Genomic DNA, 14,574 nt, shown 5'->3' with positions numbered 1-14,574 from the left:
TATTTTATGTTTTTTTAAAGACGGGGTTTCACCATATTGGTCAGGCTGGTCTTGAACTCCCGACCTCAGGTGATCTGCCTGCCTTGGCCTCCAAAGTGCTTGGATTATAGGTGTGAGCCACCACGCCCAGCCAGTTTTGAACTCCTAACCTCAGGTGATCCAACTGTCTCGGCGTCCCACAGGCGTTAGCCACTGCACCTGGCCTAAATTCTCTTTTTATTTTTTTGAAATGAAGTCTTGCTGAGCTGCCCAGGCTAGAGTGCAGTGGCACAATCTCAGCTCACTGCAACTACCGTCTCCTGGCTTCAAGCGATTCTCCTGTCTTAGCCTCTCAAGCAGCTGGGATTACAGGCACCCACCATCATGCTCAGCTAATTTTTGTATTTTTAGTAGAGATGGGGTTTCACCATGTTGGCCAGGCTGGTCTTGAACTCCTGACCTCAGGTGATTCACCTGCCTTGGTCTCCCAAAGTGCTGGGATTATAGGCATGAGCCATCACACCCGGCTCTAAATTCTTAAACTGCATTTGTGTTTGATCAAAGACCTGAAATATCTTTATTTACAGGTTTAAGAAAAGGAGAGAAACCAATTTAAAAGCAGTGTAACAAGATACAAATTAAGCCACTGAGATCATCTACCAGGGAGATCCACAGTTTCTAGCATCGAACTGTTCTGACATTTGGGGCAGCACTTATTTCAGACCCAATACTATCTTAAGTAAAAGATAATGGATAAAATAAAATATATTTTCCTAACCACTTTAAAACACAAGCTAGTTTTCTGCCACTTGGTTAACTGTATTTTTAGTGTTTACCAACTGATAATCAATTTGAATTCTCAAAGGCATAACAATTCTGGAATAAATAAAGACTTAGTTATAAATAGCAGCATGGGTTACAGAAGTCCAAGGCCTGAAGAAATACTGCTGAACAAAAATGAAGTGAGGATGAAAGCAGATGAAGGCCACTGAGGCCTTCGGCCATTAGGAACCCTGAATCACTTAAATGCCGGCTAGTTAAATAATTGGTCAAATATCCTGCTAATCTGTATATTACAAAACCTAACATAGGCTTAAAAATAAGTTAACATTTGGAAAAAGAAAGACAAAGTTTACTCATAGTGACAACTCAAGCGGCAGATAATAATTTCACTCATGGAATCCCTAACTCATGGAAAAACAAAAGTCTTCCAGAACTTGAAGGTCAAATTGATATCATCTGTTAGTATGTTTCCTAAATCAATCTGTAGAATAAACCTGAAATAAAGTCATTAATGATGAGGTTTTACAGTCGATAAGCTCCTAGACTCCAACAGATAGTAGGCAGTAGGTACTCACAAGCCTTCCCTGAAGCCATCAATCAGTGCTTGGAAGAGAGGTTTATTGTGAGGGATTGTCTGAAGAATGTTCCCATCAGCAGTAACATACCCAATAGCCCACTGACCCAGACGAGTACAGCTCAGCCGGAAGATGTAACTATGAAAAGAGATAAACAGAAGCTTTAGTAGATTATGCTGGTATTAGGGTGGAAGGCAGAACAAGTTACAGACAAAAATCAAAAGGACCGTCAAGAATAACTTTTTTTTTTGAGACGGAGTCTGGCTGTCAGCCAGGCTGGTGTGCAGTGGCACAATCTTGGCTCACTGCAACCTCTGCCTCCTGTGTTTAAGCGATTCTCCTGCCTCAGCCGCCTGAGTAGCTGGGACTACAGACATGCGCCACCATGCCTGGATAGTTTTTGTATTTTTAGTAGAGACAGGGTTTTGCCATGTTGGCCAGACTAGTCTCAAACTCCTGATCTCAAGTGATCTGCCTGCTTCGGCCTCCCAAAGTGCTGGGATTACAAGCGTGAGCCACACTGCCCAGCCAATAATAACTTCTGAGCTTTAAGTCAGTGACAAGTAAAAAGAAAGAATATATTTAAAAAAAGAGAGTAACTGCTTCCATGAGTCCACTCCAGAAGCAAAAGACACATAAACTCAATTCTTTTCTGTTATTGTTGTTGCTTTCAAGACGGAGTCTTGCTCTGTTGCCCAGCCTGGAGTGCACTGGAGCAATCCTGGCTCACTGTAACCTCCACCTTCTGGGTTCAAGCGATTCTCCTGCTTCAGCCTCCCAAGTAGCTGGAATTACAGGCGCCCACCACCATGCCTGGCTAATTTTTGTATTTTTGGTAGAAACAGGGTTTCACCACGTTGGCCAGTCTCAAAACTCGTGACCTTGTGATCTGCCCACTTTCGGCCTCCCAAAGTGCTGGATTACAGGCATGAGCCACCATGCCTGGCCATAAACTCAATTCTTAAGTGGCCTGAAAACATTTATCAAATCATAGGCTCTGAATTAAGTCAATACCTCTGATAAACAGCAATCCTACTGCAGAATCTTGGCCACTGGGAAACTAATAAAGGCCATGTTTCTTCTATTCTAGCAGAAGTCTCAAGATAACAAAATTCAAGAGAACAAACTTCTTTGCTTCATTGCACTGACCTGCCAGGTTTGTGAATGAATTTCTGGAGCCGAGCTTTCACTTCGTCATATGTCAAAAATGCCATGTAACCAGGATGAGTTACAGCAAGGCTGTTCCAATTCCTGAGCAAAGAGGACCAGGGCTAAAGAAACGAGATCAATCACAGACTATTCAGGTCAGACATACAACCAACTCAGAGAGCCATGAGAAACAAACAAAAACTAACTCTCAATTCATTGTTAGAAATTTTTACTTATACCATCACTCAGAGGAAAGACACATTTTTGGGAGATTAAAAACTCTAAAAAGCAGCCCGGCACAGTGGCTCACACCTGTAATCCCAGCACTTTGGGAAGCCGAGGAGGGCAGATCATGAGGTCAAGAGATCAAGACCATCCTGACCAACATGGTAAAAACCTGTCTCTACTAAAAATACAAAAATTAGCTCGGTGTGGTGGCACATGGCTGTAGTCCCAGCTATTCAGGAGACTGAGGCAGGAGAATCGCTTGAACCTGGGAGGTGGAGGCTGCAGTGAGCTGAGATCACGCCACTGCACTCCAGCCTGGCGACAGAGCAAGACTCCATCTCAAAAAAAAACAACTTCTGAAAAGCTATGAAGAAAATAATATATCCTTATAGGGAGAAACTTAACATACAAAATGAAAACTCTAGAATTTGTAAAGCAGCTCTAATTAACAGTAGTGAGATTGAACAACAGCAAACAGAAAACCAGGATAGAGCCTACATGTGCAAACATTAAGTTCCAAATAAATGTGTATGCAAATTGGCACAGACACATTGGAGAAAGAATTATTTTTAGAGAAAGACAGGAATTGTTTTTGAAGCATCTAAACATCTCAATATTAACAGTTAAGAATTTCAATAGGCCGGGTGCCGGTGGCTCATGCCTGTAATCTCAGCAATTTGGAAGGCCAAGGTGGATGGATCACCTGAGGTCAGGGTTTCAAGACCAGCCTGGGCAACATGGTGAAACCCCATCTCCACTAAAAATACAAAATTAGCCAGGCGTGGTGGCACGTGCCTGTAGTACCAGCTATTTGGGAGGCTGAGGCAGGAGAATCACTTGAACCTGGGAGGTGGAGGTTGCAGTGAGCTGAGATTGCATCACTGCACTCCAGCCTGGGCAAAGTGAAACTCTGTCTCCCAAAAAAAAAAAAAAAAAAAAAAAGAATTTCTATAAAACAGTTGCAACACACAAATATCCAATATCAGAAAACTAATATATTCATATTCTGGTCATTCTACAACATTAAAATGATACAAAAGAATATTCAATAACAAGGAAAGATATGAGAAGAAGAAAGCAGGTGGTATAGCTGTCATTTTCATTATATATACATATACACACATATTTTTTTTAATACGAGTTAGTTTTAATCTTTTTTGGCACAGTTTCTAAAATGAATTGAAATATTTTCATACAGACAAAAACTCCAAATGTTATTTTTATTTAAAAAGCTTTCTCTTCAGAAAAGTAGCAGTAACCAGGTTAGTCAATTTTTTAAGTATCCTACCTGAAAGAGTCGTGTAAAGATGTCAAATTCAAACACTGAAATATAATCATTACAGGTCAGATCAATAGTGGATTTCAGAGCCATGGCTTCCAGCCCAGAACTGATGGGATGTACTTCATGTAGAGCCTGTCGAAAGCTCTTCCAAGGGACTATTGTCCTGGGGTGGGGGTGGAGAGGAGGCACAAAGTGAAATAACAGAGATAATTCCAGGCATCACCATAATCAAGGGAAAGAAAGAGAGCTACATTAAGCTCTCAATACCAATATCAATTCTCTTAATTCAAAATATAGGTCAGCTTCTTCAAGAACAGAAAGAAGGGGGTCAGGGGCTGTGGCTCGTGCCTTTGGCAGGCCTAGCACTTTGGGAGGGCAAAGCAGGCAGGCTGCTTGAGCCCAGGTTTGGAGACCAGGCTGGGCAAAAGGGTAAAACCTTGTTTCTACAAAAAAAAAAAAAAAAAAAAAAAGAAAAAAAAAATTAACCGGACTAATTAGTTCCAGTTACTCTGGAGGTTGAGGTGGGAGAATCGCTTGGACTTTGGAGGTGGAGGCTGCAGTCAGGCAAGATCACACCACAGCATTCCAGCCTGGGCAACAGAGTGAGGACTTGTCACAAAAAAAAGAAAGAAAAAGAATAAATAATTTACAAATAACGACTGGGTGTAATGTCATCCAGGGTAGTAGTCTCAAACTTCTGGCCTCAAGCAATCCTCCTGCCGTGGCCTCCTAAAGTGCTGGGACTACAGAGTAAGCCACTGTGCCTGGCCAAAAATAAAGGCCTTTAAAGAGAAACTTGGGCCTAGTGCAGTGGCTCATGCTGGTAATCACAGTACTTTGAGAGACCAGGGAGAAAAATTATTCGAGGCCAGGAGCTTGAGACCAGCCTGGGTAACACAGCAAAATCCTATCCCTGCAAATTACCTGGGCCTGGCAGTGCAGACATGTAGTCCCAGCTATGTGGGAGAACTGCTTAAGCCCAAGAGTTTGAGGTTGCAGTGAGCTATGATTAACTGTACCACTGCACACCAGACTGGGCAACAGAGCAACACCGTCTCAAAAACAAAAAACAAAAAACAGGCCGGGCGCGGTGGCTTAAGCCTGTAAACCCAGCACTGTGGGAGGCCGAGGCGGGTGGATCACGAGGTCAAGAGATCGAGACCATCCTGGTCAACATGGTGAAACCCCGTCTCTACTAAAAATACAAAAAATTAGCTGGGCATGGTGGCGCGTGCCTGTAATCCCAGCTACTCAGGAGGCTGAGGCAGGAGAATTGCCTGAACCCGGGAGGCGGAGGTTGCGGTGAGCCGAGATCGCGCCATTGCACTCCAGCCTGGGTAACAAGAGCGAAACTCCGTCTAAAAAAAAAACAAACAAACAAACAAACAAAAAACACCCAAACCAAACAAACAAACAAAAAACCACAGAGCAAAACCCAGAATATTTATACTTAAAAATATAAGTTTGACTCATAAATCAACTGATATAATATATATAGACAATATGACAAAATGGAAAAGCCACAGCCTGGGAGAAGATATTCGTAATTTAAGTAACTAACAAAGAACTAGTCTCCTATAATAAGAGGAAGATAAACCACTCAATAAGAAAATGGGTAAATCAGAAATTGGAAGAGGCAAGTCAGAATAAGAATCTTGACTGGTCGTAAAGGTGAAAGGAAGCTCAATCTCCCTTCTCATCAGGGAATATAAAGCAAAATATTATACCAATTCACATCACCAGTGTTAGCCAAATTGTGGGGCTACTGAAAAAATAAACTGGTACACCACTTTGGAAAGAAATTAGGCAATACTTACCAAAGCAAAAAATGTGAAACCCCAAGACTTAGCAATTCCACTCCTATGTATGTAACTAAAGACAATTTCTTGCATATGAAGACAACTTAGATATTATTCACTGCTGATAGCAAATAATGTGAAATGTACATGTCCATTAAAAGCAGAATGGACGGTGAGAGAAATGGAAGAATATACAAAGAGCATGGGTTTCAACTTAATCTGCAAAGCTATTTCTTAAAAAAAAAAAATGAACATGGCAAAAACTGTTACCATTTAACCAAAGCTAGGAAATATGTACATATGTATTACTTTTCTCAGAATGTTCCCAAATTTTAAATATTTCATTGGTAGAAAAGTAAAGATAAAACTCATAAGCTTTAGTTTTTCATAGTTCAAATTCATTATTCTGAGACTTACTTTTCCCCAAAAGCTTTTCTCCAAAATTCCGCAGCATCTGCTTTAGTAATCCGAAATGTGTCTCCTTGAAAGAGTCCACTTGGAAAGATTCCTTTTAGTTCTGCCAGCATGTGGCTGAAGATGAGGGACAATTTGGTTAAGTTTCGCCTATGAATGATCAGAAATGTGATAATTAAACACATAAAATTATTCTTATTTTAAATACACCAAATTCACCATACAAGATGTATAGTTGACATGAATATTAAAATACATTTAGAAAGAACCTCTTCAAATATTCTTTCGGGGCAGTATTATTCAAGCATATACAAAACTAGAGAAGAGATAAGTAATGTGCTGTTGATATTACATACTCTATGTTACTGTTATTTTTGTTTAAAGAAGGGTTTTAGAAAGTTTTTGCTCTAAGATCATATGAAAGATACAAACACAATGGAAGAAATATTGCTGCATTCTCTACCTCCACTCATATCTCCTCCATTCAAATAGATGTTATGTAGTAAATAATAGAAAAAAAATTAGTCATAAAGCTTTTAATCTTGAATTAATAAAGGTTAATAACTCCAAGAATGAACATGGACAAATTTACTTTTTTAGGATGACTGGTAAGAGAATTCAACAAACAAGTGTAAGAACTTATGCACAGCTATAATCACTCTATCACACACACACAAAAAAAGTTAGGAAACCAATATATTATTTCCTGCTTTGCAGGTGCATTTATCAAGTATATTTATCATCATATAACATATCTAAATTAAAGATAAAAAGTCTTAATAAAAAGAACTGTTTAAGCATCCAGACCGAATCAATGTTTTCTTTCACTAAATTTTACCTGAGTACTCCTTTTCCTTTACCAAAATTGAGATGCTAACATCCAAAGCACACAAAAATTTCTACGTAACTTCATATGCTACTGTTAACAATTAGTTAACTTTGTTCTTGCAACCTGTTTAATGACTATTTTATAAGGATGTCACACAGGCCAGGCATGATGGCTCATGCCTGTAATCCCAGAACTATGGGAGGCCGGGGCCAGCAGATCAATTGTGGTCTGGAGTTCAAAACCAGCCTGGCCAACCTGGTGAAACCCTGTCTCTACTAAACATTACAAAAATTAGTTGGGCATGGTGGTATGCGCCTGTAATCTCAGCTACTCAGGAGGGCTGAGGTAGAAGAATCCCTTGAACCTGGAAGGAAGAGGTTGCAATGAGCTGAGATTGTGCCACTGCACTCCAGCTTGGGCAACAAAGCAAGACTCCATCTCAAAAAAGAAAAAAGATGTCACATTTAACACACCAGATGTAGTCTCTACTTTTCCATGTATACTTTGATCAGATTACCTTTGTTCTCTTTAATGCTACTGCCACAGAAACAGGACACAGATGATACATGTACTATTACACTAAACCAGCTACTGATTACACGTGTCCATTTTCCCTTGTCCCAATAATTTGTATTTATGTATTCAAAAATCTAATCTTGTCATACCAATGGACTATAAAATTTCAAGTCAAGGCTGGGCGTGGTGGCTCATGCCTGTAATCCCAGCACCTTGGGAGGCCAAGGCAGGCGGATCCCGAGGCCAGGAGTTCAAGACCAGCCTGACCAACATAGCGAAATTCTATCTCTACTAAAAATACAAAATTAGCTGGGTGTGGTGGCATGCACCTGTAATCCCAGCTACTCAGGAGGCTGAGGTAGGAATATAGCTTGAACCTGGGAGGCAGAGGTTGTGGTGAGCCGAGATCTCACCACTGAACTCTGGCCTGGGTGACAGGGCAAGGCTCCAACTCAAAAAAAAAAAAAAAGAAAGAAAGAAATTCAAGTCAAATCGTGATCAATTACTGATTGCCTAACAATCCTCTATTAGGAACAGAGTTTTCTTTTTTAATGCTATACTGGAAGGTCACCATCAATGCTATCTTTGTCTTTTGTAGATAAAATACAGCACCGAATTATCCAAGTCGCTATATCCCTAACTTGTTAGAACAATGCGATTGAAATCTTTTTTGGCCAGGCACAGTGATTCATCCCTGTAATCCCAGCACTTTGGGAAGTTGAGGCAGGTGGATCACCTGAGGTCAGGAGTTTGAGGCCAGCCTGGCCAACATGGTGAAACCCCAACTCTACTAAAAATACAAAAATTAGCCGGGCATGGTGGTGCATGCCTGTAATCCCAGCTACTCGAGAGGTTGAGAGAGAGGTTGCAGTAAGCAGAGATCGCATCATTGCACTCCAGCCTGGGCGACAGGCTGAGACTCAATCTTAAGCACTTATCCAATCCTTAAGGCCCATTAACTGTTTTTTTCCTAGCACTATGAGATCCTTTGATTATTGTTTAACAGAACGTCTACCATTTACCAAAGAAAAAATAGACAAAGATCAAGAATATATCACAAATGAAATATGAAATAGGTAACTTGAAAGAAACCCTGCAACCCACAAATTAATCCCAATGAATTTAATTTCCAGTGTTCAGCAGGACCCTAGACTGCGCAATCAGCACCTTGAGGCTCAGACATCTACATAACATTCTATCAAGTAGTAATCTTTCAACTAAATTATTGAGAACCTACTATGTGTGTGAAGAATTATGCTAAACAGTATAGCAGGATAATGAAAGAGATGACAGAAAGAATATATATCATACTTCTGAGGTTATACCAGAGCCCTTTCTGAAGCAAACAGGTTTGAGTTCTACCTCTTCTGAACACTATCTTCCCCTGGGTTTTGTCTGCAGTGTTGACTTTGCTTGGTTCTCCTACTTCCTTTCTTTCTTGGCTTTTCTCCCCATCCTCTTAAGCAGTATTTCCCAAGAATTTGCTCTCTGCTATTTTCAGTTCTTTCTCCATGTACTCTCTTCTCTTCCTTTGCAATCTCAGGGCTTCAAACCCTGAGCCTTAGTAAACAATGCCCAAATCTTAGGCCTCGGTAGTTTTTTCAACAATCTACCACATTTCCTCCACTCAAATGCTAGCACCTCAAAGCAACATGTTCAGAATGAAACTAAGCTTTCTTAAATCTGCTCTTTCTTCATGTTCTTTATTTCTGTATTTAATGATAACACCGTCTTACTTCCCACAAGTTCAAAACCTGAAGAATCTTCTTAGCTTCTTTCATTTCACTTGTTCTCCATATCTGATTTGTCAATTTGCTGCCAATCTGTGGTCATTCCTACCTTCGACTTATGTGGTATTGGTGTAATGCAAACTCCTTGGTAATAATTAAAATTAAAATTCCAGTCTTGGTCTTCAGTGTCTCTTTTTAAACAGGTCCAATTCTTATGACATTTAACTGCCTTCTGAAGAAGGGAACAAATAAACAATCAATGTTCACAGCCAATGGGATAAAATCCAAACTCAGCTTGGATTTTAAGGCTTTCCATTGACCTGGATCTAACCTATCTTGAATTCCCTACCTCAGGTGATCCACCCGACCTGGCCTCCAAAGTGCTTGGATTACAGGTGTGAGCCACCATGCCCAGCTCTAACCTATCTTTCTAACTTCTTAGTTCTTCACTAGTATGTTCTAGCCAAACCAAGTACTTTATCTTTTCTTATACCTGTCACTCTTCATTTCTTGGCCTCTGCCTATCTGTTTCTCTGGTCCAAAATAAGACCCAGCTTAAATGACATTTCTTTATGAGCCAGCTAGACATAATAAAATTCTGAACAACCCCAGCATTTTCTCTGCAGTTCTCTTACATCATCTGAACCCATTTTGCACTATAGCTATTTGTGCACACAATGGCTGAATCTATTTCTGACTTGTGGTTTTTCATAACCCTTGGGGCAAGACAAATGGCAGAAATTTATAATGATCGACATACCTTCAGAAAACATTTGAGTGCCTACTATGTGCTAGGCTCAGGGTGAATACAACAATGAACAAAATAAAATTATTGCTTTTATGATATGTACATTCCCACAAGAATATATCAGATGGTAGGAGAAAAGTGCTGTGAGGAAGAATAACACAGAGTATAAGAAATGCAGGGTTGCTGCTTAGGGAGGGTAGTCTTAGAGGTCTCTCCAAGTGTTACTTTTTAAGCTGAGTCTGAAGTGAATACAGGGAGTGGGTCTTGGAATAACTGGACCATGTTGTTATCTTTGGCTGTCAAGATAATTTTCTACTGAAAATCTACCAGGTATCTAGCACTATGTTGGATCAAAGATAAAATATGCATACCAAAATAACAAGACACAGAAAGCATTTTTATTTTGTGAAGTTAAGCCACACACAAAAAATTTATTGACCACAAAGATGTAATGGTACCAGGTACCTAAGAGTAGTTCCAAGTGCTGACTGAAATAGTTACAGGAAATCAATTAAAGACATTTTCCTACTCAAGAATGCATCCCTCCAAAAAGCCCGCTTACATTTCTTAAAACCATCAGAGATGTCCACTGTAAGCATCATATTTCTTTTTTTTTTTTTTTAAGACGAGGTTTCACCATGTTGGCCAGGTTGGTCTTGAACTTCTGTCCTCAAGTGATCCACCCACCTCAGCCTCCCAAAGTGCTGGGATTACAGGCGTGAGCCACCGCACCCAGCCTGCATCATATTTCTTAAAAGGAAATAATGAATTTACAAAAGTCTATGGGTCAGAGCATTTTGTAACCAATCTGAGTTGCAATTCTGTTCAACAACATTTTAAGACCTGAGGCTTATGGTTCAGTGTTGACAGTATATGGGGCTAAACTTAATTGGCAGAATCTGCCTTAACATGTAAAAAGAATGAGGCATTATAGACATTTGCGTTTACATGGTAAGCAGTACTTTAAAAAATTCTGCCAGTAGTTACTTCAATTTATATAGTGTGCTCTAACAATTCTCCAAAGATCCACAAAGGAAAACAACTGTTCAATTTTTCATAAATGCCCTGAAGACAGAACTTTTCTTTCTTCAGTTCTGGTAGCAGCAAGCAGTACAGGCTTTTCTTTAACATAGTAACACAGTGATTGAGGAAGAAGGTCATCCATCTTCTACTGCTTTCAGCTCTAACCTTCTACATCTAAGTAACTGCAAATTCTACTCAGCAGCTTCCATCTTCCTCTTCTCTTCTGCTCTCACAACTTCCTCATAATCAAATGCTGATTCGGTAAGCAGCGTCATTTTTTTTTTAATTCAAGACTGGTGTCAGTTCTTTTCTCTCTACCTCAGGGCTCACCTTCAAAGTCAATGTACCTTCGTGCCTCAGGTACAAAGTAATGTTATGCATTTTCCTGTGTATAATTTCACATAATAAAGAACTAAGATTTACATATCATCAATACACAAGTATATTAAGAATTAAATGAGCAATTACAGCTATTGTTTAAGTTTCAAAAGTAAAAATATAAATATAACCTCATAGGAATCACAATCACCATCTTAAGCAAGACAGGAGTTGAAAAGCGGCCTTTATATGAATGATGAGGTAAATATAAAAATCTCACAAACTATTTTGACCAGTACAATTACTACTACATAGAATACTGAAAAAGTTATCTTGTAACTCTTGGTCATACAACACTTTGAAGAGAAAGAAGAAATAGGAAAACAAACACGGTATAAAGAAATAAATTAACACCTTCTATTAAATTATTAACATTTATTTTATTTTGCTTTTTTTGTCTTTAAAGACAAACAAATTTTATTTTCTTTTGATTTTTTTGTCTTAAATAAACATTTAAGCTAAGTAAACTGCAGCCTCAACCTCCCAGACTCAAGTGATCCTCTCACTTCAGCCTCCTGAATAGCTGGATCTACAGGCTACTATGCCTGGCTAATTTTTCTTTTCTTTTGTTTTTTTGAGATGGAGTCTCACTCCAACTCCCAGATTGGACTGCAGTGTCATGATCTTGGCTCACTGCAACCTCAGCCTCCCAGGTTCAAGCAATTCTCCTGTCTCAGCCTCCGAAGTAGCTGGAACTACAGGCAAAGACCACCATGGCTAGCTAATTTCTGTATTTTTAGTAGAGACGGGGTTTCATCATATTGGTCAGGCTGGTCTCAAATTCCTCACCTCAGGTGATCCACCTGTCTTGGCCTTCTAAAGTGCTGGGATTACAGGCGTGAGCCACTGAGCCGGGCCAATTTTTCTATTTTTTGTGAGATGGGGGTCTCACTACATTGCCCAGGCTGGTCTCCAACTCCTGGGGTCAAGTGATCCTCACACTTCAGCAGAAATTTTTTTAATTTTTTTGGAGACAGTTCGCTCTTGCTGCCCAGGCTGGAATGCAATGGCGTGTTCTCGGCTCAATGCAACCTCTGCCTCCCGGGTTAAAGCGATTCTCCTGTCTCATCCTCCCAAGTAGCTGGAATTACAGGCATGACCCACCATGCCCAGCTAATTTTGTATTTTTAGTAGGGACGGGGTTTCTCCATGTTGATCAGGCTGGTCTTGAACTCCTGACCTCAGGTGATCCGCCCACCTCAGCCTCCCAAAGTGCTGGGATTATAGGCATGGGCCACCGCACCCGGCTGCAGAAATAATTTTTTAATGTATATTTTCTTTCTGCCTGCAGATAATTTAAATGAATTTATGTCTTACAGAATTTAAATGAATGGTTAACTACACAAACCCTATACAGGGCCAGAAAAATTAACTTAATCTGCTAAACTATTATTTATCTATTCTAAAACAGAGATTTGCCAAATCTCAGACTATCTGAATTATTTTACTTGAACAATATTATTGTTCTGAAGAATTAACACAGAAATATCAAAAATCGTCTCACCTTCAAAATTATCTCTTAAAAATGTTTTAAAGACTCAAAAAAGTTTATTTGATATTTAAAAAGAGAAACAACAAAACTTTCCTTTTAAAAACAGTAATTTAGGCTGGGCACAGTGGCTCATACTTGTAATCCTAGCACTTTGAGAGAGGCTGAAGCCGGCTGACTGCTTGAACTCAGGAGTTTGAGACCAGCCTGGGCAACACAGTGAGACCTCCATCTATACAAAAAATACAAAAACTAGCCAGGTGTGGTAGTGCACTGCTGTAGTCCCAGCCACTAGGGTGGCTGAAGTGGGATGATATCTTGAACCTGGCAGGTGTAGGTTGCAGTGAGCAGAGATCACATCACTGCACTTCAGCCCGGGTGACACAGCAAGATTGTCTCAAAAATAAATAAATAAATAATGAAAAAAAGTAATTTAGCGAATTGTAGGTTAGTATATGGTGGTATAAAATTCTTTCAACTGTTCTGTAGGGCTGAAATATTTCCTAATAGGCTAAGTGTGGTGGCTCACATCTGTAATCCCAGCACTTTGGGAGGCTAAGGTGGGCAGATCACTTGAGCCCACAAGTTCGAAACCAGCCTGGGCAATATGGTGAAACCCTGTCTCTACAAAAAAAAACAAAAATCAGCCAGGCATGGTGGCATGGGCCTGTAGTCTCAGCTACTCAGGATGCTGAGGTGGGAGGATGGCTTGAGCCTGGAGGTGAAGGTGCAGTCAGCCAAGATCATGCCACTACATTCCAGCCTGGGCAAACAGGAAGAGACTCTGTCTGAGAAAGAAAGGAAAGAAAGAAGGGAAAGAAAGAAAAAAGAAAGAAAGAAAAAGAAAGAAGGAAGGAAGGAAGGAAGGAAGGAAGGAAGGAAGGAAGGAAGGAAGGAAGGGAAGGAGGGAGGGAGGGAGGGAGAAAAGAAAATAAAGAAGAGAAGAGAAAATGAAAAATCATAATAAAAGACTGTAGTGACTCATACCTGTCATCCCAGCTCTTTGGTAGGCCAAGATGGGAGGATGGCTCAAGGCCAAGAGTTTTGTACCAGCCTGGGCAACACAGCAAGACTGTCTCCGTAAAAACAAACCAAAATCCCACTGAAGAAGAGCCCCCAATAATTCAGACATAAGTGCATTTTAACATTATCTGTAAACCAAATGATCCTATTATTCCCAAGAGAAAATTCCAAGATGATTTAATACTTTTAATACAATGATTAACAAGCTGCAAAAGATTATACAATACCATTACAGAGTTGCAAAATATTTCCAAAATAATGTTACAATTGTTTGCCACTCAGTGATGGAATAGGCTTAAAACTCATATAGATGACTACAATTATACTGCTGAAGGGTAACGAGATCGCTGCTTTTAAGTATTTCATTTACTGGTACTATTTCAGTGATAATTGCTGCTTTTCCTATCAGATAAACTCCAGAAACCTTATATACAAACACTAGTGTCATCCAAAGAATGCTGAGTGAGAACATACTGAGATGACATTTATAACTCAATAGCAGCATCCTCTGCTCACAGTAATCAGCTTTAAAAATAGATGCAACGGAAGTGCTTTCCACAAAGCTTCACAGGAAGTCAATGATGTACTGTTTAATCGACTTAAGCTGTTAAAAAAAAAAAAAAAAAAAA

The 14,574-nt window shown here is 39.8% G+C and overlaps 1 protein-coding gene across 4 annotated transcripts in view; it reads right to left on the bottom strand.

Moving 5' to 3' along the window:
• Window positions 1–14,574, bottom strand: part of CBL (Cbl proto-oncogene) — a 107,603-nt gene that overhangs the window by 39,223 nt on the left and 53,806 nt on the right. For all 4 annotated transcript variants that reach the window (XR_005199226.1, XM_037736738.1, XM_017523530.2 and 1 more), the window contains 4 exons: window positions 6,213–6,359; window positions 4,003–4,159; window positions 2,487–2,608; window positions 1,338–1,475 (listed from right to left, as the gene is read on the bottom strand). Coding sequence is in view for 3 of the 4 variants with exons in the window: in XM_037736738.1 (XP_037592666.1) it covers window positions 1,338–1,475; window positions 2,487–2,608; window positions 4,003–4,159; window positions 6,213–6,359 (564 nt within the window). In the remaining variant the exon portion in view is untranslated. The remainder of the gene's footprint in view (window positions 1–1,337; window positions 1,476–2,486; window positions 2,609–4,002; window positions 4,160–6,212; window positions 6,360–14,574) is intronic.

Source organism: Cebus imitator, unplaced genomic scaffold, assembly GCF_001604975.1.
Source record: "Cebus imitator isolate Cc_AM_T3 unplaced genomic scaffold, Cebus_imitator-1.0 Scaffold28, whole genome shotgun sequence".
In the NCBI taxonomy this organism is placed as follows: Eukaryota; Metazoa; Chordata; class Mammalia; order Primates; family Cebidae; genus Cebus; species Cebus imitator.
Note: the sequence above shows the minus strand (reverse complement) of the source record. Positions and strands in the feature narration are given on the sequence as shown.